This window comes from Manacus candei, unplaced genomic scaffold (genome assembly GCF_025592945.1).
Source record: "Manacus candei isolate 608988 ecotype Guabito, Panama unplaced genomic scaffold, ASM2559294v1 h1tg000060l, whole genome shotgun sequence".
NCBI classification, from domain to species: Eukaryota; Metazoa; Chordata; class Aves; order Passeriformes; family Pipridae; genus Manacus; species Manacus candei.
This window is the reverse complement of record NW_026138108.1, coordinates 9,318,831-9,342,330: the sequence shown is the minus strand read 5'-3', so window position 1 is coordinate 9,342,330 and position 23,500 is coordinate 9,318,831. Positions and strand designations below refer to the sequence as shown.

At 41.6% G+C, this 23,500-nt stretch overlaps 1 protein-coding gene across 12 annotated transcripts in view; it reads left to right on the top strand.

Moving 5' to 3' along the window:
• Nucleotides 1-23,500, top strand: part of DENND2B (DENN domain containing 2B) — a 174,052-nt gene that overhangs the window by 116,776 nt on the left and 33,776 nt on the right. For 10 of the 12 annotated variants that reach the window (XM_051803869.1, XM_051803867.1, XM_051803868.1 and 7 more), the window contains 7 exons: nucleotides 5,082-5,230; nucleotides 7,983-8,198; nucleotides 11,071-11,167; nucleotides 12,089-12,133; nucleotides 14,418-14,602; nucleotides 15,227-15,336; nucleotides 17,499-17,568. In XM_051803869.1, the coding sequence (XP_051659829.1) occupies nucleotides 5,082-5,230; nucleotides 7,983-8,198; nucleotides 11,071-11,167; nucleotides 12,089-12,133; nucleotides 14,418-14,602; nucleotides 15,227-15,336; nucleotides 17,499-17,568 (872 nt within the window). Of the gene's footprint in view, nucleotides 1-1,686; nucleotides 1,797-5,081; nucleotides 5,231-7,982; nucleotides 8,199-11,070; nucleotides 11,168-12,088; nucleotides 12,134-14,417; nucleotides 14,603-15,226; nucleotides 15,337-17,498; nucleotides 17,569-23,500 lie in introns of those variants that run through there. The other 2 variants (XM_051803876.1, XM_051803866.1) reach the window with 2 other exon arrangements.

Here is a 23,500-nt window from a genome sequence, read left to right as displayed (position 1 = left end):
ACTGGGTGATAGGACTCTATAAACTGGTAAAGGCTTGTAACTTAGTACTATTCAGCAATAGCTTTTCAAAGCAGCTATAATGTGTTTTAGCTGTACTTTGATATCGAAATGGTTCCTCTTTCTGCAGACTCCTGAGGTAAATTCCTCAGCTGAGATGCACAGTTGCAGCTTCCCTGGTGTTGAAAGAGCTTATCTACGTACTAAAGAGCAAAGCTCAGACACTTTATGAGAGTGTAGAGATTTTGTGGTTTTCATCCATTTGATCTGAACATGCTCATAAACATCCCAGTGGCTCAGTTTTCCTCCAGCACTGGCAGTGCAAATCTACATTTGTGTAATTTTATGACTAAAATGAATGATCAGTGCACACACATTGCAATGGGTCCACGTGGATTCTCACCACTGGGCAACTCCCTGGACTTGGTGCCCAGAGATGCCAGAGGGCTGTAAGTCTGCACAGTGCTGTGCTGTTCCTTCATGCATTGCTTGAACTCAGAGGTTCACTCCCATTCCTTCCTCTTCAACAACGGCAAAAGCAGAATTCCCCAAACACCCTTTTCTCTGCTTGCTTCCTCCTTGCCCAGTGGTATTTTATTTTCTGCAAGGGTTTGTGTTTTTGTGGACCAAATGAGTTGGGCTTTATGCACAACTGAACAGAGGTCATGGGCAGACGGCAGAAAAGGTAGTTCAAGGATCTGTAGGTGCCATCAGAGGGATTATGTATGGAAAGGAGTTGATGTGACATCTTGTGTCTGTTGTTACAGAAACAATGTAAAAGGTTGCCCCATGCATCAGAGGTTCTTACAGACTGCTCACTTGGGTGTTTCTACTTGTCTGTTATTCAGTCCTGATTCTGCTTATCTGGGCCTCTTTTCCTATCCATTTATTGCCACTATTTCCAGCCCCTTGCCTAGGGAGCAGTATGTGCTTCTTTTTCCCAATTCTCTTCTTGGATGTCAGCTGAGGCTTTCATCTCCCACTCTATTATAATATAAAAATACATTAATTGCCCTATATTTTCTGCACGTGCTCTGTTATGCAGGAAATACACATTTTGTCATCTGTGAGGTGATAACTCTAACTCAGCTGTGCAACTCAGGGGCCAGGGCTTTCTATGTAGCCAGGAGGAAAGGTGGTAGGCTCTTAGCTTGGGCACTCAGCATCACCCTCTGGATTCAGTATCTCCTCTGTGAACATTGGCTCCTGATTTAGGCACCCAAGTTAACACAAGTTGATGAACCCTTTCCCTTACTATGTACCTGCTGTTTGCTGCTTCTTGCTTCCTGGCAGTGCAAAAGGCTGGAGTTATAAATCAGCCCTTGGTGAATCACTTAATTCCTCTGACAATTGTTTCTCCCATCTAGAAAGAAATTATGCATTTCCCTGCTTTCTGCCATTTATAGAGAAGCATCTGCCTGCTGCTTTTTTTTCCCTCCTCAGCTTTACTTTTCACTCCTTTCTCAGCGTGAGACAGGCTTGCTGAGTCTGCCTCTGCTTCCCATTTGCCACGTGTGGAGGCTGAGCAGAGGAACATTGTGTGCTGCCTCAGGATTCAGTGGGGCTGACGGAGTGAGGAACTGCAACCCCTGGAGGAAACTCATTGATGCTTAAGCTCAAGGCACTGCATTCCTCAGGACTTTTAAAAATATCACTACTTGTTTTATCTTTTTTTTTTTTTGTATTATTTTATTTTTCTTTCTTTTCTTTCCACGGTGGACCACTCATTAAATTGTCTGTGAGATCTTCTGAAGATAAATGTCATGTAGATAAATGCCCTGTGTTAACTCAGTAGTTTGGTACGTAGAATTCAAGAGAATGGGAAACCTGAAAAAAAATGCTTATAAAGGGAACTGATCTGGGAGTAGGGATGGTGATTAGAGACAGTATTTGCCAAAGACTAACTGTTAGTAACCATATGCATTCTGGGGATCTGATTCAGCTTTCTTTGAAGTCAGTGATTATCTGCTGTTGTCATGTGTGGCTGTAGGATCAGCCTTATTAAGAATAGCCTGGCCTCTATACTGCGTAATGTTTCTCCTTTTGTCTTCCGATAGAGACATCCATATGGCAGGAACAAAGACGTTTCCTTGCTCTTTCATTGTAAATATGTTTTTCTTTTGCAGCAAGTCCAAATGAATGCCAAAGCACTGCAGCTTGCAAACATTCCCTGCCTGGGTTTTGGGACTAGAGAAGTGGTTGTGCTGAGGAGAAATGCAGAGATGAAAGCAGAAGACATAGACAAATAAACTGTCTCTTCTAGTTCACTGCTTGAACCAAATATTTCATTCAAATGTCAAATCAGCAAAACCAGGTTGTTTCTGATTGATTGCATTATTTCATCATCAGAGATTTAGTGTGGAAGGAGATTACTCCTTAAAAAAAAAGGCAAAAAATAACGGTGAGATGTATTTGGTCTCAAGGCTTTATTTCAAAGTGAAAAAAATCCACAAACACTCTGAAATAGTTTGGTTTTTAAGCAAATGAGAAAAAGAATGGAAACAAGACTTCTTGAACAGCAAACCAGTTGCTGAAGAAGCTCTCACAGCTCTAGGGGAAAGGGTTAAAATCCCTTTGGTGTCTCTTCTGACCTTCACATTACACTGAAGAGGAATTTGGCCCAAGCTTTCTCTTGGTAGAGAATCTGACACAGAAAAGCAGCCTCTGCTCATGGTGCCTTGCTCCTCCCTCTTCTCTCATCCAAGTCTTCTCTGGGCCCATTTCTATACTTAGTATTTCAGGTCAACATTAGTTATGTTGAGTTTAACTGGGTTCGAGCAATTCTGTTTTACATTGTGTCTTGGAAAGAGAATCCCCTTAGAATTTACAAATGCTTTACATAGTAAAAAAGTTTTCTTTTCACTGATGGGCTTGTTTCTTCTCAGAAGTTTGGATACTCAGCAGACGAATACAATAATATTTGTTTTCACAGGGAAGTGCATGTTTGAGCACTGTCTCATGCAGCCGGGTATTTTGAAATCTGTTAATCCATTCCAAAATGCTTACTTGACCTATACGTGACTTGGGCTTACAAGAAATTTTATTATGCTAGTACAACCCAATTAGCTGTGAGTAAGTAACAGCATTTTGCAAATTTGACTATTTATCATTGTTATGATTATCATATCTAGAGCTCTAGGGTTTACAAATAACAGAATTAGTGCACAATATCTATTTTTCTTCCCACAGAAGGAATCAATCAATTCCATAGCCACCCCAGGACATTTGTAGCTTTACACTTTTTTTTAGGAATACTTGTTGGTTAAGACCTATTCTGTTCATAGCAATTATCAAAAGGTCTTCCTTCATGTAACCCATGCACCTGAAGGTGTTCTTTCCATGTGGCACATGGATTGGCTACAATGACAGTGCAGCTTCTGGAATCAGACTCCCTCTGGATGAAATAATAAGCTGTGATTGCAACTTCAGACATTCTTCAAGAGCAGCAGTGATTCAGACTTCTAATTAAAACAAAGCTAAAACATTCATTCTTGTGCTTATATTTGACTAAAAATCTTACGATGCATTACTGAAGCAAAACTGTATTTTTACTTTTACTGTGATATGTGAATTTGTTCAGCAAAAGTTCCTGCAGTGATAATTGATGAATCAAGCAGTCTCATGTTTCCAGGCTCAACAATTAAGTAGAAAGCACAAACTGCCTTTATTTTCTTTTGTAAAATAAAGAAATGTAGTATTCTGTCTAGAACAAAATAGCTGGTAGTCACACGGACTGAGTGTTTAACCCAGGCCTTGCTCTCACTGAAAACACCTCTGACTCAGCTGTCAACCCTTTAAATGCTGTGAATATTTTCTGTAACAGTGGGAATAATAAACCATGCTACAACTTTCTGTCCTCAATTCTTAATTGACATAGTATGCAGTAAAATCTGAATTTCTTATATTAAATGGCTTGTATTGTAATATAGATTGTATTAAAAACATGGAGTTTAGAGTCATCTATAGATATAAAACTGAAAGCAAGTAGGTTTAAAAGCTTTGAACTTCCTGCATGTTTCAAGTTTCTGTACATTCAAGCCTTGAATTTGAGTAGATCACTCTTTTTGGAGATGATTTTCTGTTTAAGATAGTTGGAAAACTGGAAGGACCCTCTATTTGATAAACCTAATATTTATTTGATAAATCAGTTGCTGATTACCAACTGTTTGAAAAAATGGATACAAAATGTTAATTTTGTTGATGGCACTCATTCATCTTCATGTTACTTAGTTGAGTGAGAGGTTTGCTAAGTTCAGGAGTTGTGAGAAGATGGTGGATATTGGATCTCAAATCTGGACTGTAAATTTTGGTTCTGATTTTCGAATGCTAAAAATTCAAAGATTGCTGTCTGCTTTTTGATGCATTTTTCATTTATGTCATATGTAGTCATTAACTGTTCAAGCCTCTATCCATTACTAGCAGGATGAGTTTCCTTCCGGGATATTGGAATTTTATGTAACTTGAAACGAATAGCTGCCTAACTGGAAGACATAACATGTTTTAAAGAACACTTTGAGGATGCAGTATGGTTGGGACAGAAATTCCTCCCCTTTTGTGTTTTCAATCTTCTCCCTTGGCACTGCTGAGCCAAAATGTTTATTCTTTCTTTGCCTTTCCTCAGGAGAAGAGAAAAATGAAGGTAGCATCAAATAAGAGCTGTCTTCTTGTTTGTAAGGGTGATATGTTGAGAATGGTTATTTATTGGTCTTCATTTCACCCTGTGAGTGGTTGTTACAGATTTATAAAATCTACTGATACACTTTAAAATAGTTAAGTGCCTTAGCTTTTATATTTCAATAAATTTTCCACAGCTGCGGATGCTCAGAACCACGTCTTGTGAAATCTTTGTATTTTATTTAAAAAAAAAAAAAGGCAGTAAAAAAAATCCAAAGAAACTTGTCAACCGCATAGCCAAGTTCTCTTCCAAATACTTCCAGCTGCAGCTAGAGGGATGAGTCATGCTGAAAGCTGAGGAGCTTTTTCTAAAAGCCTTTCACTTGGTTCACATGATTTTATTTTTTTTTTCTAATTTTACATTCCTGTCTGTTTTTCTTTCCTTAAAAAAAACCAACCCAAATGTGAAGGCGAGTCACCCAAGGAAAACCCGTACGAGGATGTGGAGCTGAAAGGCCGTCACGCGGGCCGAAAATCCCATCAGCTCTCTGAGAATTCCCTAGATTCTTTGCACAGGATGTGGACGCCGCAGAACAGGAAATACACATCACCTCCCCAGGTAACAGCCTGTCTTTCTGTGCTTGAAGCTCATTTTAAAGCTTTTGCAAGGAAATCAGTCGTGGCATAGGAGGAAGAGCAGCCGTACTGGATGATAAAGGGTGTCTGGAAAGAGTGCGACCGAACGCACGAGCCGGTGCTGGGAATGCTCTTGGCAGCTGTAGCTCAGCTTCCCAGGGCTGCAGGAGCTGATGGCTCTTTGTGCTGGCTGTGGCCTCAGGATTTCAGTCAGATTCCTTCCACCGGTTGGTTGTGAGTTAAATCTGGACCTAAATTATTTGTATGGCTGCACCTCTTAGTGAATTGCCTCCGCGTTTGCTGCTGTGATTTTAAGCAGGGGCAGGAGGGGAAAAGTCAGCTGCTGATTTTGCCTGTGTGTTGTTACGTGAGGCCTCTTGTGACTTTGCTCTGGTGAAGTACGTAGTGTGGCATGTTTTACTGTAAAATGGAGAATGCCAAGTATGTCCCCCCAATAAATAAACGAATAATAAAATAATCAGAAAAACCTGAGTGTCTGCATTTAACGAGGCTGTATGAGTTGTGTTTACAGCAAAAGATGAAAGATGAGGAACTCTGCAGACTTTCTATTTTGTGGTGAATTTTCCAAAGCAAGTCTGTTTTTTGTGAACACTATGAAATGCCGGGTTGCTTTGTTGTTATGGGATCGTTGTGTTCATAAGAAAAAATATGATTCTCATCATATACTTAATTTTGAGATTCAAAACACCACTTAAAGGAACTTCACTGTGCACTGAATCAACAGAAAATTTGCAGTTGAACAAAACGTCACAACAATTTACATTTTGTCTTATAAGGAGACCTAAACCAGAACTGAATACATTTTCTTTTACTCATTTTGTGTGCATGGGAGCATCACAGTCCAAGAGACAAAAGAAGTACCACCAGGATTCTTAGTGTGCATCCGAGCACATCTCTTGTAAAACAGCAGTGTTTTCAGCAAAGCTACTGGAAAAGGAACAAGTGGAAGGTAGTAATCAGGCAGAATAAGGAGAAACAGAAACTGCAGTCACAAAGATAACCTCGTAGTGAGAGACTTATGCTGCATAACAATTATTTCTGGCTGTGTGCATATTAACAGGAACTGTGTAGCATCTAGAGGATCTAGGAGGGTGTAGGGTAGGAACCCTACAGGACCATAGCAAGATACTATCCAATGTTCTCTGGTTAACACAGGGTGACCAAAGAATATACAGATTTAAACAGCTTCTGTAAAGTTGTTCAGTAAATAAGTACTCTCTGGTATCTTTTCAACAGGGCTGTTCTTATTCTGGGAGCTTGTTTTTGAAATGCTGCCTGGAGTTCCCTGCCAGGAGTCAGTCCTGCCATAACTTCACTGTCATTGTGCTGATATTTAAAATGAAAAGGCACTAAGAGCGGGTCAGCTATGGGCCTGGGTAATTCTCCAGTGACCAGAAATAGAAAAGTCTGAATTTCCTGAAGAATGGTAGATTTGGCAACGATTTATCACCCAGTTTTTCCATCATAACAACAAAGCTGGCTTAGCAACATGACTTTTCAGTCATGGATGATGATAAACAAGACGAAGGAGATCAGAAGGTCATCAGGCTTCCAATAATCACCTCCAAAAAAAATTCCTTTCATTAAAGTATAGACTGTTGTACATTTTCCTGGTGTGCTAATCTGTGGTAAGCAGGGACCTCAGAAACACTGATTTTGAATCCAACTGTGTCTTCTCCCTTCCCATTTTTTATTTTCAGTTTTTGAAGTCATCATGTGTAAAAGGAATGTTTTATGATAACACTGTATTTGTGATGCAAAACACACCCACACAGAAACACCTGTGCTTAATCCCAGATTGCATGGCACTGTAATCAGTAAGCCCTCCAAGTAGAAAAAAATGGGACATTTATTACTTCAGATTTATAACTTGTAATACTGCTGATATAATATTAGCAAATGCCAATTGACAGACATTTGACATAATAGTACTTTTTTCCTGGATGTGCTGGTTAAGCTTCTTTACAGCGTTTGTGTTTGGGAGGAGAAGGCAGGGACCCAGCTTTGCCAGCCTGCTGGTTAACCTTCCTGAGAGCTGGGCAGAGCTGTTTGAAGGACTGCTTCAAAAGAGACCTAGTTTTTTAAAGATAGATGTTACTTGGTGCTTAATCCTGTCAGTGAAATTTTCCCCTCCCCTTCCAATGCTAACAGTTTTGTGTTTCAAAGGGAATTCTTTGGGAATGCAGGACAGCTATAACAGCACCTCTGCACATTGACAGATATTAAAATTTCTTAACATCATGAAAATACATCAAGCTTGATTTTTTTTTTTACTTTTTTTTTTTGTTTTTCCTAGGGTAAAATAGCATGAATTTGCTATTTTTTTATTGCTATTACGTTGAATTAATATTACACTGAATTGGATAAATGCTCTTGATCTTCACTCCTGCAAGTGAAAGAGATGGGCCAGGCCCACTGGGTCAGTGTTCTGGTGTCAGCCAAGCCTATAAGTCAGATTTTTAAGGCTCATAGAGTTGATGTGATGTGGGTGCAGGGAAATGCAGCAGAGCCAAAGGTACTGCTGTTTTCTTTGTCTTAGATATTGACCCCGACGCTTCATCATGATCTTAAACCCTCTCTTCATACATGTCCCACAGAGCAGTGGCTCACCTGGCAGGATGTCCTTGTGTAGCCACCACTCACTCACAGAGAGCTGCCTCTTCTCTCAGTGTTGCTGAGTAGGGGAAGAACTCAAGCTGTTCTTGTTCCTGCAGCTGCCCTCGAAGCCCAGCAGCCAGTCTCTGCGCGTCGGGAACTGGTCAGAAAGGAAGAGCCACCGCTTACCACGGCTGCCCAAGCGGCACAGCCACGATGATATGCTGCTGCTGGCTCAGCTTGGCATCCCCTCCTCCCCTTCCAGCCTCAATGAGGACAGCCTGAGCACTGCAAGCGAGCTGCTGTCTACACGGCGAGCCAGGAGGATCCCAAAGGTACTGGCAGTGTGATGAGGCTAATGCTGAGGACAGGCCACCTGTCTTCAAGAGCTTGCAAATTTCTACCCAGCCTTTAGCCATCACTGAAAGCTCTTTTTGTATCCTAAAGGAACATTTAGATCAAAACAGAAACAGTAATTCTCAGGAGCCCAGCCATACTCCTTTGAGTTGAATTCTGCTTTCCACACTCTTGTTTAAGCTCTGTGAACCAGAGCATTGTTGTGGACACAGCTTTGTGATTTTGAATGGGTGATGGCCAAGAAGTTATTATTTATAACATGCAGCAGCATCTGAAGTGGTATTTCCTCATCATTTGTTTCCTGGTCTCAGGAAAATAATGATTATTGGCCTAATATGTTTCCCTTCATTTACTCATAACCTATCCCATCCTGATAACCATGTTATCTTCATGGATTTGAAGTAAAACTTAGTTTTTCATTTTTCAAGGAGTTTTCCAACTCAAAATAGAATGTGACAAAAAAACCCCAAGCTACAAGATGACAACCAAAAAAACTTAACAAACCTTTTCTTGTACAATAGCAACAGAGAGGGGGAGAACTGCTAATATACTTAATTTTGGCTTGTGAACAAAGTTGATTTTTACTCTGTATACAACTCTTTCCTGTTCTTATTAGAAAGAATATTTTAAAGCACATGGCTATAAATACTGTGAAAAGAAGGACATTTTTATGTTTCTGTCAATTAGTCAGAAATTCTGTTTAAGGAGGAAATTACATCTTTAATATTAACTATATTTTTACTTTCTTGGAATTTATTGTTTTACTGCACAAATGAACATAGATCTGTGGAGGACGTTACATTGTAACTTACAGAGTTACCTGGTTTTGAGTAAAACTTTGCCAGTTTGGCTGTTGGTTTTGTACCCAATTTTTTTTTTTTATTGATGAGACAGGTATTCTCCTTATGTGAAATTATGTTTTCAGCATAGGAATGTTCATAGTTTTATCATAAATCTTGTGACAATTTCTATTGTTTTATCGCTGTAACTCCAAGAATCTCATGTTGCTGGAGAATATCAGGGTTTTTTACTGAGAAAATATTAGTTATTAGAGGGAAAAATTCAAACCTGCGAAACTCCTGTTCTGTACCATCCCCAGTGATGCTTCATGAAGCAATACTCAAGTCCTTTAAACATCTGGGCTCTCCTCAGCAGAGTGCAGGCATTTACCCATGATGAAGTAGCTCAAGCAGACGAAGTGCCAAGCAGCACAGCAAGGGGAGTGAAAAATCCCAGCAAGGTCCTCCACTCCTGGTTCCTGATGCCTTTTGTAGTGGTTTCCTGCAGGAGTTTCTGGGCTGGTGCACATGCAGGAGCTGGGCAAGGTTTTATCCTGCTGGCTCTGCCACAGGATTCCCAGTGGGAAGAGCCAGGCATGTGGCTGCGAGCAGAGAATCATAGAATCAACCGGGTTGGAAAAGACCTCCAAGATCAAGTCTAACCCTTGATCCAACACTGCTGCGGTTACTAGATCATGGCACTAAGTGCCACATCCAGTCTCATCTTAAAAACCTCCAGGGACAGTGAATCAAGTTCAGCAGAGCTTTGCTGGTGGGTTGCACATGGTTCAGGCAGCACCCAGAGGCAAAATCCCTGATCCTGATTCAAGTGGGAGAACAAGTGAGGATTTTAACACTTCAGTATGTTCTGGGCTGGACACTCTTCTTCTGTTGGAGGGGTTGCACGAGGTTTTGTAGCTCTGTTACTGGCTCTGTTACTGGCCTTCTGCTCTGTCTATGGCAAATTAATTTATCTCTCACTGAGTTTCTCTCTCTCTGCAAGGTGAGGTGAAACAGTTTTTGCAAAGTGTATTATAGTGCTATGACTAAAACTGCTATGGAATAAAATATATTATTCCTCACTCATAAGACATTGTGAAGATTAATTGCATATTATGACATATTTACGACTCTCCAGAAGTCACAATAGTCTGTTTAATTATGAATTCTTAGTAATCCCAACCTCTTATTGAAGGCACTAAACACAAGTTATCTCATTAATATTTTCCATCATCTCAGGTTTTTTTTGGCAGACAGTTATTTTCTGCATTAGCCCTCCTGAGGAAAGTCACAATGATTACCAGGACTTAAAATTCTGGCTAGTGGTGGATAAAGCCAGCTAAAGACAGCACTAGTAGCTAACTTCAAAATACTTTTGTAGATAAGGATAAGATTGGAGACAGTATGTACAGCACCTCTGAAGTGAGGTAAGTACAGGGTAAGCTGGAAAGGGGAAGAAGTCCATATGGGCCAGACCCTCAGCTGATACCATGTATCTTCAAACCAGCTGGTTCACTCTGTACCTGAAAAAGATTAAAAAAGTTAGACCCAACTCCTTGTGCTTATTTGAACACATGAAAATCTCAGTTCAGAGAGGTGCTGGTACACCTTACTCTTGTATTCAAAATCTCAATGTGATCTTCAGGTCTATGAGTGTTTGACAAAGTTGGATAAGGCTAATAGATTACTATTATTTAGAAGATGCAAGGGAAGAGAGAAATAGCTTAGAGGAATGAGGTGGTAGAGGACGGCAGCTACCTTTGAATTCTCAGGCTCATTGCTTTTATTGCAAATGTCTATGGCATTTTTGAAAATGGTATTTAGATTTCTGAGTTATTTAATTGTTTTTAAAAATATTCCCACAGGTAAAGAAGTGAGATTGAAAATAACTTATTCATACAAATGGGATTCAAAATAAGAGAAATAAAAATGCACTTTGAAATGGTAAAGGCCTTGGAGGTTCAGCTGACATATCATCCATGGTTAAATTGTTTGTTTGGATAGCTTAAGTAAAAGTCTCCTGGCAGAAAAGCGTTTAGTCTTACTGAGTCCTCATTTTCTCATTTTGCAGCTTGTCCAAAGAATCAATTCAATCTACAGTGCAAAAAGAGGAAAAAAACGACTGAAGAAACTTTCTATGTCCAATATTGAGACAGCATCCCTACGAGGTATGATACAAGTGTTACGGTTCAGTGAATCCATTGGAATGTTTCTGGATTAACAGATTCTCTTCTTTTCTCCACATCTCCCCTGGACTCTACTTTGTTTAGAACTTTCTTCCACGAACAACAATAACTTTCTCTCTGCTAGAGGAGAAAATGAGGATGAGCTAAAAATAAACAAGATTCTCAGTATTGTCTCTCCTATTAATCCCATGATCAGCTAGATTTATCAAGCTTCTTTAGTTCACTTTTCAAGTCGCTTGCATCTGTAAGTTTTGTCCAAAATTCACAGTTTTGACCTTGTAATTCTTTCATGCTTCTTCCTGGCATTCACAATGTGCTTCAGACTGCTTCTGGAAAAACAGGGGCTAAAAAGAAATTCAGGCCATGTTTGTAGTAAGAGTACAATAGAGCTTTAATACAAGTACCCCTCAGAAATACATCTTGTCATATGGCTACTTTTGCCTGTTAACTCTAACTCGGTTTGTTGAGTTCTGGTGATTGAAGATGTTGCCCAGACAGCCAGAGCTCATAAGGCTTACTTTGGCTTCTCAAGTGCTCCATAACTTTCTTTTTTCCAAAAAAATTAAAGTCTGAAAACAGTAGTGAAAGGGTTAAGATCCATTTTCTAAATGGAATATTCACTTTTGCAGCTGAGCATAGATGGGGGTTCAGTGCAAACAGTTGCTGTAAGGGAGAATGAATTTTGCACTTTCATCAAAATGAAGCTCTTATTCTCAAGCAAAATTGGAATTGAATCCAAGGAAAACACCATCTAAGGAGTCGTTCAAACTGTTTATTTCAAGATATTTTAAGCCTGAGGAGAAGTGCATGTGTGGATCACAAGGCTCAGAGATGTTTCACCACAGTAAACTGAGTTTGTTTGCTTTGGTTTTGCATTAACTGATCCCTCTATGTCCTCTGCAGATGAGAACAGCGAGAGTGAGAGTGACTCAGATGACAGGTTTAAAGGTAAGGGATCAGCCTTCAATAACTTCTAGTCAGACCCTGTCACAGACCAATGTACATCCTTCTGACACTGCACGTTGTTTCTGCCCATGGTCTGTATTTTCTTTCCTGAGCTATGCTAACTCCATTACTGCAGAGCTCACCAAAGTTCCAACACAGGAGCATGAACGTGGAAAGCAAGTACAAAATGAGCTGTGAGGATCTAACAAGGATTTGGCAACTGTGTCATATGATGAAAAACAGGGCCTTTGATAGGTTTGCTTTGTTAGCCACTTCACAGATGCTGATCTATTCCAGACTGACTACTGGGTGCAGACTTAGAGGGATGAGATCGGATAAAGATGCTTTCTTCTTATTCATATGCTGCTTTCAGTGTTTGCTGCAAGCTGCTGTTGGAGGCAGGAATTTGGGTATGATCCAGCATAGTGGTTCTTACACTCTTTTATAACTGCAGTCTCCAAATTGCAGAAATTCCTTTATCAGTGCACAGCACCTGCACAAACTCTGCCTGAACCAGGCCAGTAAATTAGTCCTTCCTTTTCAAGAGTTCTGATACAGAAAGAGACCTATAAAAAGGTTGAAGGCAGCAACAACAGATTTTATTACTAAAAACCCACAATGCTGTGTGTAAATGAGAGGGGGGAAAAACCCCAAGAGTGTGGATCAGTTGTTATAAGATAAGGGACAAGCATCCATGTTTATCCACTGCAGATGTCACCTGCTTACTGTTCATGCAGCAAAACTTTCTGGAAAACATTGTCTTAGGGAAACAGGTTTGTTCCAGATAAGTGGTGGTAAGAACACCCAAAACAGGCTGTATGCAACATTTTGGGGTTGTGTGGAAAAAGATTCATTGCTCCTTTGTCTACCTGTACTAGCCCAAAAGCACTTTCAGTTCTGTTTCTCTTTGTGTCAAAAAATATAGGGGTTGCTTGTTCTCATAGCCCATGGAGGAAGATAGGCAGGGCTTGGCCTCTCTTGTGTTATTGGGAGGATATTCTGATTTCACTGGAAACAGGGAGATTTTCCCCCCGTTGTGGTGGAACAGAGGATCTTCATTCTGGTGTCTCACTAACCAACTGTTCCTGAGTGATCTTATATTTACGTCGATGCTCTCAGGACATCCTCAGCCAAAGACACAGTTGTCATGTGTAGCGTGACAGGATTCACTGGGTCCCCGTCTAGTGGGGTGGGCTCTTTGGTTTCACCTCTTGCAGATGTGAAGCACTGGCCTGCAGAGTGGGGCTATCTCAGGGCAGGACCAGGCAGGTTATTCCTTGGGATTTAGCTTCCCTAGTTGTGCAGTCACACCAAGTGCTTTATCAAAATAATTCTTCATTTTTGTGTTGAACCAGTTGTAGGACAGCTGGTCATCAAGAGGTTTCCCTTTCTTTCTGGCAGTTAATTATGGATGTGATCAAGAGCTTATGACATCTTATTTTCCTACCACGAGGGATAGTTTGCCTTTTGCAAACTGTGGGCAAAGACAGTGATAGGACGAAGACAGTGATAGCACAAAAACATGTGCTGCTAACAGTTTGATTGCCATTGCACAGAGATCCTGGTGTGAAGAGGTGGGGCAGAGCATGCAGGAAACTGGTTTTACTGAGCTGTTTTCACTTTTTGGTCTACCAGAACTGGTAATGATGTTACTGGCTAGTGCACCATAGATGTCTAGTGACAAGTCACTTGATGAAGGCATATCTTTGAGGTCTGGATGTGACCATCAATCTAAGATTGCCCCTTAATTGAATTGGCACTAGCAAAGCAATCCATGGGAGGCAATTGGCACATCTTTCCTTTTCTTTCTGTCCCCTTTCCCTGGATATTGTTCCATGGTTCATAGCAAAAAGCTGTGCTACATAGAGGCAGGGCACAGAGCTCTTTTTCACCAATGTAAACTAGATCCAAATCAGGCCTGAGATGTGAAACCCTCGAGGCCCCAGTGCATTTGCACACCCACATGAGGGTTTATAATCTAGTCTTATGTGTGAAGGGAAAACAGATCTTTGGCAGGGTAACAGTTATGAACTGCAAATTATTTCAGTGACTTAGTGTTGCATCACTTGAGTACTTGGAGAGAGTTTTGATTTATGGATGTAATTAGTAAGGGAGAGTACAGAAGGTTTGCTAACTAGAAGGTTTGCTTTTGAAAGGAAAACATGCTTGGAATAATACTCTGGCAAATTGAAAGTCCTTTGTGAATGGCTGTGGCTTACACACATACATTACAGTCTCAGGTAATGATCTACCTCTTTTTTAATTCCCTTTTTTTTTTTTATGCCAGCTCATACCCAGCGTCTTGTGCACATCCAGTCAATGCTGAAGAGGGCTCCAAGTTATCGAACCCTGGAACTGGAGCTGATTGAATGGCAGGAACGGGAGTTATTTGAGTATTTTGTGGTAGTGTCACTGAAAAAGAAGCCCTCTAAAAACACTTACCTCCCAGAAGTGACATATCAGTTTCCCAAGGTAAAAGAAAAATTCTTACATACAGTGTATTCTAAGATCAGTAAAGTGAATAAGTGGAAAAATGAATACAAATCTAATTTTCAAATGGAGCTTTCAATTATCCCAAAGCAAAGTGAAGGGCATAGAGAAGGTAACTGAAAGCTTTCCCTGTTTTCAGATTTATCTTTTCCAAGGCTGGAGAGTTTGGCCCGATGGCAGATACTTTAAAGACTGTGTATAAATTCAGTTTCTAAATATTTCACTTTTAACTCATTTTGGCTATATTAGGATTCATTCCAAAACTCGCTGAAGTCAGTGGAAAGATTTTTTTCTGATCTCTGGAATTTCTCTTGTGCTTTTGCAGCAGAAAGGTATTTGAGTTAAGGCTGTGCTTTAAGTGGCCATTGTGCAACAAGGGAATTTCAGGCAATTAAGAAAAAAAAATTAAAAAACCCAGCAGTGATTATTTCTTTTGTTCTGGCCTCTATAAACCTGTTCTGGAGTCATGCCTCGCTCTGCCAAGGACAAACAATGAACAATCTGATGCGCCCTTGCTCTCAGAGCTAATCAGTAGCTCTGCCCCCTGAGCAGTGCTGTGCAGCCAGGACTGAGGGACTGACTGAGCCTCACTTTTCTCCCCTGCAGCTGGAAAGACCGACCAAGCAAATGCGTGAAGCAGAGGAGCGTCTCAAGGCCATCCCTCAGTTCTGCTTCCCTGATGCCAAGGACTGGCTCCCTGTCTCTGAGTACAACAGGTAACCACCCCGGTGCTCCTCTGCCGCACGGCGCTGACGGAGAGCATCTGGAGCAGCCACAGCCTCTGCCATGCCCAATTAAGGAAGCAGCAGTTTGAGCCTTGGCCACTTCATTATCAAGCAGCTGTATTTCATTTTTCTTTCTTTTGAAGTTCTGTGCTCTTTTTCTTGCCTGTTCTGCCTGCCTCACAGGCCTGTGTGGCTGAGGGGAAGAGGCTTGAAGGTTCCTCTGAGTGCTAAACTCAAAAGCATAAATGGAAGTATTTAAAATTAATCTTAAAAAAGGACAGGGCCCTGCCCACCACCTGCCCCAGTCATTTACCTCAGAGTGCTTGTTTAGCATTGCAGGACACTCTTCATTTGTCCCAAAACACTGCTGTCTGAGAACTTTTTTTGGAGCTGAGCTCTATGCCAAGAGAGGAGCCCTATTTCCTTCCAGGGCATAGGAATGACTGTAAGGGAAGGGAGAGCCAGGATTGAATTTTCTTTTACATTCAAAAATAACCTCAAAAATGTATAATTTTTTTTTCCCCTGCATTGGTATGTCAGAACCTGTTGATTCAAAAGTGCAGAAGTAACAGGATCGGCAGAGGGTGTAGAATAATGGAATGGTTTGGATTGGAAGGGACATTTAAAGGTCATCTGGTCCAACCTTTCTGCCATGACTAGGGATATCTTGAACTAAATAGGCTGCTGAGAGCCCCACCCAGCTTGACCTTAAAAGTTTCTAGGAATTAGGCATCTACAACCACTCTAGACAATCTGTTCCAGTGTTTTACCACCCTCATTGTAAAACATTTCTTCCTTTTATCTTGTCTGAATCTCCTTGCCTTTGGTTGAAAACCATAACCCCTTGTCCTATTGCTACAGGCCCTATGGGTCTGTTCCCATCTTTCTTAGAAGCCCCTTTTATTAAGCATTGAAAGGCCACAATAAGGTCTCTCCAGAGCCTTCTCCAGTGTAAACAACACCAATCTCTCAGCCTGTCCTTGTAGGTATTCCGTTGCTTTGATAATTTTGTGTTCCTCCTCTGGATCTGCTCCAACAGGTCCATGTCTTTATTGCACTGAGGATTCCAGATCTGGATACAGTACTCCAGGTGGGGTCTCCCCATATTCTGCTAGAATATGACATGGTTTGTTAAGGTGCATGGTCTGAGTAGCACGTAAATGAAGTGAGACCTGTCCAGAGTGTGTCTAGAGGGATTTTCCATGGTGACAAGGAAGTAGCATTCACCTGCAGGAATTATTGTAGCCAAGAATATGTATGGAACTTTTTATAGGCTTCTGTATGGCACATGCAACATAATCCTGTTGTGTTCTGTGGTCCTTGGCTGTGTTATTCAGTACATGGAAGCACCTGCACAATGAGTTATTGAAAACTCTGACAAGGAGAAGCAGACAACTGTGTGGGTGACATTGGCACGGGGAGCCCACAGCCCTGCTTGTACTTCATGTCTCCTCTTCTGCTGCTGTTCCCTTTCATGAGACCATGTTTGTGAAACAAGATATCTCTCCCATATACAGCTATAATTATATAAACCCTGGCATTCCAGCACAAAGAAGTGTTTTATATAATGCCGTTTAAAAGTTGCAAAGCAGTCAGGAATGTGCCTCAGCCCAGGCACAAATTCACAGACCCATCCCTTTACCTGTTCTGTAATTATAGCCTCAAACTGTTGTTTTACTGCTCTGTCACAAATGCTACTTATCCTAGACAGAGATATAAAATGAGTTGGATTTTGGAAATCTATGTTGTTTCTGGATTAGAAAATGATTTCTCTACTCTTAGAGAATATTTAGGGTTCTCCCTTAAAGAGCAAAGCTCAGTCCAAAGACAGGATCTATCTAAATGTAAAGGAGCGTTTCAATACTGCCCTCAAAATCTGATTCTTGTGTTCCTTCTGCAGTACAAAGGGATGCCATGTTCCTGAATTCAGCACCCATCTCTTCTGCTAATAAGACACCTAGGTTATTCTCAGCCCTGCAGATATTTTTGCTCTACTGCTGAGGGAGTTTTTCCCACAGAGTGTGTCCTAATAAAGGGCAGAGAGAGAGAAGACCCTCCAGTGGGTAGAATCTCTCACTGGATAAGGCATTTATCCCTTTCTAAGCTATGCTGTAGTTCTGACAGTAAGATCTGGGCAATTTACTTTCTTCTAGTGAGACCTTCTCTTTCATGCTGACTGGGGAAGATGGGAGCCGGCGGTTTGGCTATTGCAGGAGGCTGTTGGTAAGTACATCACCTTCACCTCAAAATGCAGAATTCTGTTAAACAGTATCTCCAAACTGTACTCTGAACTTTGAGGATGTCTCTCATGGTTTAAAAAAAGAAATGAGGATTTTCTCACTCTGAAATCTGGAAATGTGAGGAGCTCTCAAGTAAAGTAAGAATTTGTAATGGTTGTTTTGATCAAATAGATCCCCAGGCTTGTAGGAAATTCCTAAGAATGTGTAAGCACTTACTTTATAAATTCTTTTTATTGTGTACTTTCAAGCAAAATCAGAAATACTACAACACTGCAAACAAAGGCAAGCCTGGTATTTCTAAACATTTGTGAGTAGTGTTTATCTCTTGGGCAGATGCTCACATCTCCAAAGGACTCTGCCAGCACTGCCTAACCAATCTGCAGCAGGCCTGTGATGTAGGTAAATAACCCACCCTGGTGAATAGGAGGGCAACAGTGGTGGACAGCACACTCCCATCACCCTTTGCTCAGGATCATGAAACCAAAGCTGGTGCCAGCACTGGGAAGTCTAGTTTCTGAGGCTCCTTTTCTGTCCTTGTGACCAGGGCTGGTCAATGGGTGAGGTGGGGACCTGACTCAGCCTACCCATCACCAGAAAAATCACTGGACAATTGATAAACTGAGAACATGGCAGTGTGTGTGTCAGGGGGAGGAAACGGCACAAAGGCTTGCAAAGTGTGTTGAGGCTGTTGAAGCACAGTGCAAACAGAGAATTTTGGTGTCCATCCTGTAGACCTGACTGGATGGCAGCAAAGCATAAACCAGTTGGTTGTTCCTGTGCTGGCCTGTGCTCATCACCTCCTGGATAGGTTTGGAGTTGTTTTTGAGTGACTGGTGGGGAGCTATGGCTCCTGTACTGTTCATATGACAGTTGCCTACACTTGCTTGGAAAGCTTATATGGATATTGGATGCTGCAGGAGTCTTTGGTTTACTCTTTGTGCAAAATGAATGTCTACAGCAGCTTTATAAATAGGTCCACCGTATCTAAGAGAAAGGGACACTGGCACTTTGCCCTCCCTTCTCCTTCTGGCACAATTTCCCATCTTTTCAGGCATGGAACACCTGCCTTCAGTAGCTTTCAGTGGCTTCTAGTTGACAGAGCAACTTGCTGTCACTAGAACAGCACCCTCCATCCTGCAGTTCTGCCTGTGCCTGACCCTGCTCTTACCCTGCTCTCTGTCCCATGGCGAAGATCCTTGTCATGCAAACAGCAGATGCTCTGTCTGGGAGGTATTGCTGTGTGTGGTTCCTCTATTTGTAAGAAGTTTCATTTAAACTAACATAACAGGCAACTTGTTTATCAGTTCTGGGGGTGGTATTTGCCATAGGTAGTGTCACAGAGACTCACTCCATATAACACAATATGTTGAAGTGGGCCACAACAAGGTTTATATGTGGGCAGGAAAGGCCACTGAAGGCTTGTGTTGCAGTAAATCAAGGGCTGGTCAGGAGGAGACTCGGGGATAAACAAGGGAAGAACCTAGAAGGTATCCTTGCTGGTGTAAATAAGCATAACAAGATGCAGGACAACAGTACAATTCAATGATGGTTTTACAAGCTGTCATATAAGAGGATAATAAGGTATATTTGGAAAAAAAACAACAAAAGCTCAGAAAATTTTGCCTAGAAATATATCAGAGAATGTTTTCACTCTACCAGGTGAAGGTGGTTTAAGACTTATCTTTCTGAGAATATTAGCAAATTTGTAATCGTGCACAGAGCTTACATTTGTGAAATTCAAAATAGTTGATCCTGGACTAGGTTGAGATTGAAATAATCAACCACAATGAAAAAGATTTATACACAGGAATGTTGTATCAGTTTGTCGATGACACATTAACATAGGCTTTTTCTAGTCACTTAAGGCTCAGTGAAATTCACCCTACGTTAAAGACAGCATAAAAGTAGAACACTGACTTTCAGCTGGTGCTAAAGATAGATTAGCACAATAGCAAATACCAGCAACAGAATTAAATCAGTAGTACACACTTTTATGCAATGGTATTTTGAGACAGCATTGGATATTACTTTTATTCTCCATTGGGTGTGGCTAAAATCAATCAACCAGATAGCCAAAAAAAAGAGGGAAAATAAGTACTGTCTTGGTATATCTATCTAATAATTCTAAAGCTAGTTGTAAATCAGATCTGCTGCTCTCACCCTGGGAGATCACTTAATTCAGAATTTTTAATCTGGATTCCAAAACCTGGCATATAGAATCTGACATATCTCACTGGTACACCCTACCCAGCAGAGGAAAGAAAGGAGTGATAACAGTGCCCTTTCTGGGGCAAATCCTGCTATGCTTTCTGAGAGCAAAACTGGCACGGTCTAGTGCTTGGAAAGAAAAAGGATTTTGGAAGCTGTGGAGAAAACACGTCAGCATTTCCTCTATCTGGGGAGATCGCAAAAGTAGCAGAGATCTACTGTTATTTGGATTCTGCAACCTCTTTCTGTCCTGCTGGGAGAAATGGTGGAGCTGGGGTTGTTACCTGAAGTGCCTTCTCCATAGGGCCCAGCTGTGCTCACAGACTGTAACAATGAAATGTAATGTGATGAAACAGCCTCACTGATGTATTCCTCAGTGTGATCTGTTTGCAGACATGTGCATACTTTCTGATTTTATATATGCAAATACGGAGTTTGTACAGGCAACAAGGAGTAGGTAAATCCCACAGGCACTCTTTATATGCCAGAGGCACATTTTTTCCAGTTTCCTGAGCAGTTTTTGGAAGCTTATGTCAGGGCGGCTCTGATGTCCAGGAGGCCACAGCATCTCCTTCAATTAGTCCCATTCCTGACTTGCAAGTTCTGTCAAATGCAATAACCATAATTTGGGAACTACATGCAGTTTTTAGCAGACATTATGTAAGAGAAAGGTGGGGCCACACTGTGTAATATAGAACCATACGAAAACCCTAAAATTCTTATAAACTGTTCCACTTCAAGCCAAGCCAACTGCTGTGAGGCTAATTCCTCAGAAAATGTTCCCCAGCTGTCCTGGGGAAGGCTCTTGTAATACCCAGCGAGAGGTGTCTCACACCTTCTGGAGCACTTGGCAGCCTCGTCAGCAGGCTGCATGGTTGGCTGGGCCAGCCAGCCTGATCCTGTGAGGGTGGCTATCTGTGTCTTCTGCAGAGTCTGGTGTGCAGATTCCTTTCTTTAGGAAACAATTGCGTCTTATCAGCTTTGTTCTCCTTTGGCATCTTGTAATGTGAACAGACTGCTCCACTTTTTCTTTTTTGCTTTCAGATTTCAAATTCCTTCAGACCTTTTTTTTTTTTTTGGTTTTGGGGTGTGTGTGCTAAAACCCTGCCAAAACTACCCCAAGGGTTACAGTGACAATTATGTTTTGTTTGTACTACAAATCCTGTACAGTATCCTCTTTAAATGTATTTATGTTGTTTCATTTTGGAACAGGATTAGGATGGAATGTAACCTATTGTACCACAGCAGACTATCTGCACTTCCATAGATAGCGTGAAGTTTCCCAGTTACGTCTTGATACCTCCAAGGCAATCATGCAACAGCTTTTCTAGTGAATGCACATCAGCAACAAAGATGATTTTGACACCCTTGCAGGGACTGTTTCATCTTACCCCTCTCTTCCCTCACATAAAATTTGCTTCTCCACTACTTTTGTAGGCTAAGACAAGCCAGCCCCAGGAGTCAGTGGAGGAGCAGATGCCTTAATGTGAAGTGTGTACCTCAAAACATGAAAACCAGCTGTTAGGTGGGACTAGTTCATGCTGCATTTGCTGGGGTCAGGAAAAGGGAGTTTGTTCTCCTGTCAGCCCCAGGAGAAGGGGAGTTGTGAAAACAACTTTTGTTGGATGCAAAATGTTTATGGGGCTGAAAAAAGCTAACTGGAAAACGTTTTCTTCTCCTTGCCTTCTTCTCTCCATCCTGCCCTCCTCCAAACACCTTTGACAGCCCTGTGCCCATTGGGTGCTCTGGCATTCACAGTTTATGTTTCACAAATAACAAGAAGACTTTAAGAGGAGCTTTTGGATTTAAAACACCCACAGTTTTCTCATGGTCTGAATTTGGCTTGTCCCTAACAAGGAATCAAGAGCTGCCATAGAAACTGGCTTGTGACTGACTATTCATTTTGGACTCCCAGTGTTTTTGAATTGTTCTGATTCCTGACACCGTTAAAGCACATCTTTGTTTCTGGATATGCTGCCTAGCACATGCGCTTTGCAAAAACTGCTTCCTTCAGACAACTCAGCTGCTGCAGTGCATTTTTGATGGTCCTTTTTCACCTGGCCTTGAGGCACCTCTTACTGCTTCCTCCTGTTTTCTGAATAATGCTCTCTGGGGAATTATTTAGAAAATCTTGGGGAAGAAATCCTGTCCCATTCTGGGGGGAAAGGAGCACAGTCCTGGAGTTTCAGGTTGATGCTGCACTCCTGCTTCTTAGAGATGGCAGGTAGGGTTGTGGTGGATCTTTCTCTTTCTTGCCGTTTGGTATTTCTGGTTTTGCTACTTTTTCTCTCCACACAGTTAATCTTCAGGAGATGGAAGCAGCTGAGGGAAGGGCAGGAGGCAAAATGTTGTGTTTGGGCCCTGCTGCTTTGGTTCCTCTGATGTCAACATGCTAGCATTTCCCAGTTATTTCTAGGGCTGTGAAACCAGAAGCTTTCCTGATGCTCCATGACCTCCTCAATATCTCATAAATCCCAAACCCCTGGGTTATGTGTCTGAATGGCTGGTGGGTGTGCCCATTGCAGGGACAACCTGCCTTGGTTTGATAGCAGGCACGTGCAGTGTGCGAGTGCCTCTCAGTGCTATGCCAGACTGGGATAATCTCTGGAGACTCCTCTAGATTTCAAGCACACAGGCAGGGAGGTGGAATTTGAAAGATTAAAATGGCAGGCTTAGTTTTTGGAGCAAAAACTTCTTGTTTCTCCTGCCAAAGCAGGTTTTTGAGTGGGCTTCTGTCACTAAAATTCAGATTAAACTCACCATAAAAAGGATTTTGCTGAGCCACCCATGGACCAGCCTAGATGTAGATCTCGGCTTCTTCATCTCATAAGCAAGTTCTTGTCAGTTTATGTTCATCCTTTTGGGAAACTGTCTTGTTATCAACAAAACTCATTAGCATTTTCATTCGCGATACTGATCTAGGGCTGAAAATATCCTGGACTCTGTGAAAACAAATTGAAAACAAATCCAAACCAAAACATCATCCCTAACATCCTCTTCTTTCAGGAGGAGTGCAGTGCATCAAGGCAGAGTCACTCAGGTGCCTCTCAACTGTGCTACTTTACCATATCACTTTCCTGAACTGGACCTGTTCTTTGTGTGCAAGAATGATCCTTGGATGGAGAACATGGCTCCAAGGCCACGTAAAGCCTTGTAGAGCACACCCTGCAACTTGGGAGAGCTCTCTTTTGGGAAGAGAGAAGGTTAAACTAGGACTGCTGGCCAGATGCTGTGCCTGACTCCCCCCAACTGAGGAGACATGAGTCCAGGCAGGAGTGACATGTCCCATACAATGCTTTTTTTCTGGGACAGAAGCAAACTAAAGCACAATGAGCAGGTGTTCTAGATCTATCTTAGAGGTGTAAACTAATGGCTGAGAGGGGAGGTTATGTGAAGGGTTGCCAGTGTTATAAACTTGAGAATTCCTGCCCCTCAGAATGGCTCTGCCTGAGGCTTTTGCTTTCTGCCTCTTACAGATGATGTGTATGCATCTGTGAGGCTGTGCTGTTTGCAGGAAAAGCAGGAAAAAGCCTCTGAAATAATAGAAAAGGATGTCCTATACGATGAATGCAAGGAGGGAACAATCCCAGCTGTCACAGGCATGTAGCCTTTAAGACGTTTGAAAGCAATGATATTTCATGAAGAAGAATCTTGGAGTAAGCACTAAGCAGTTATTGTTTCTGGTCTTATAGATGACCCAGGAATGT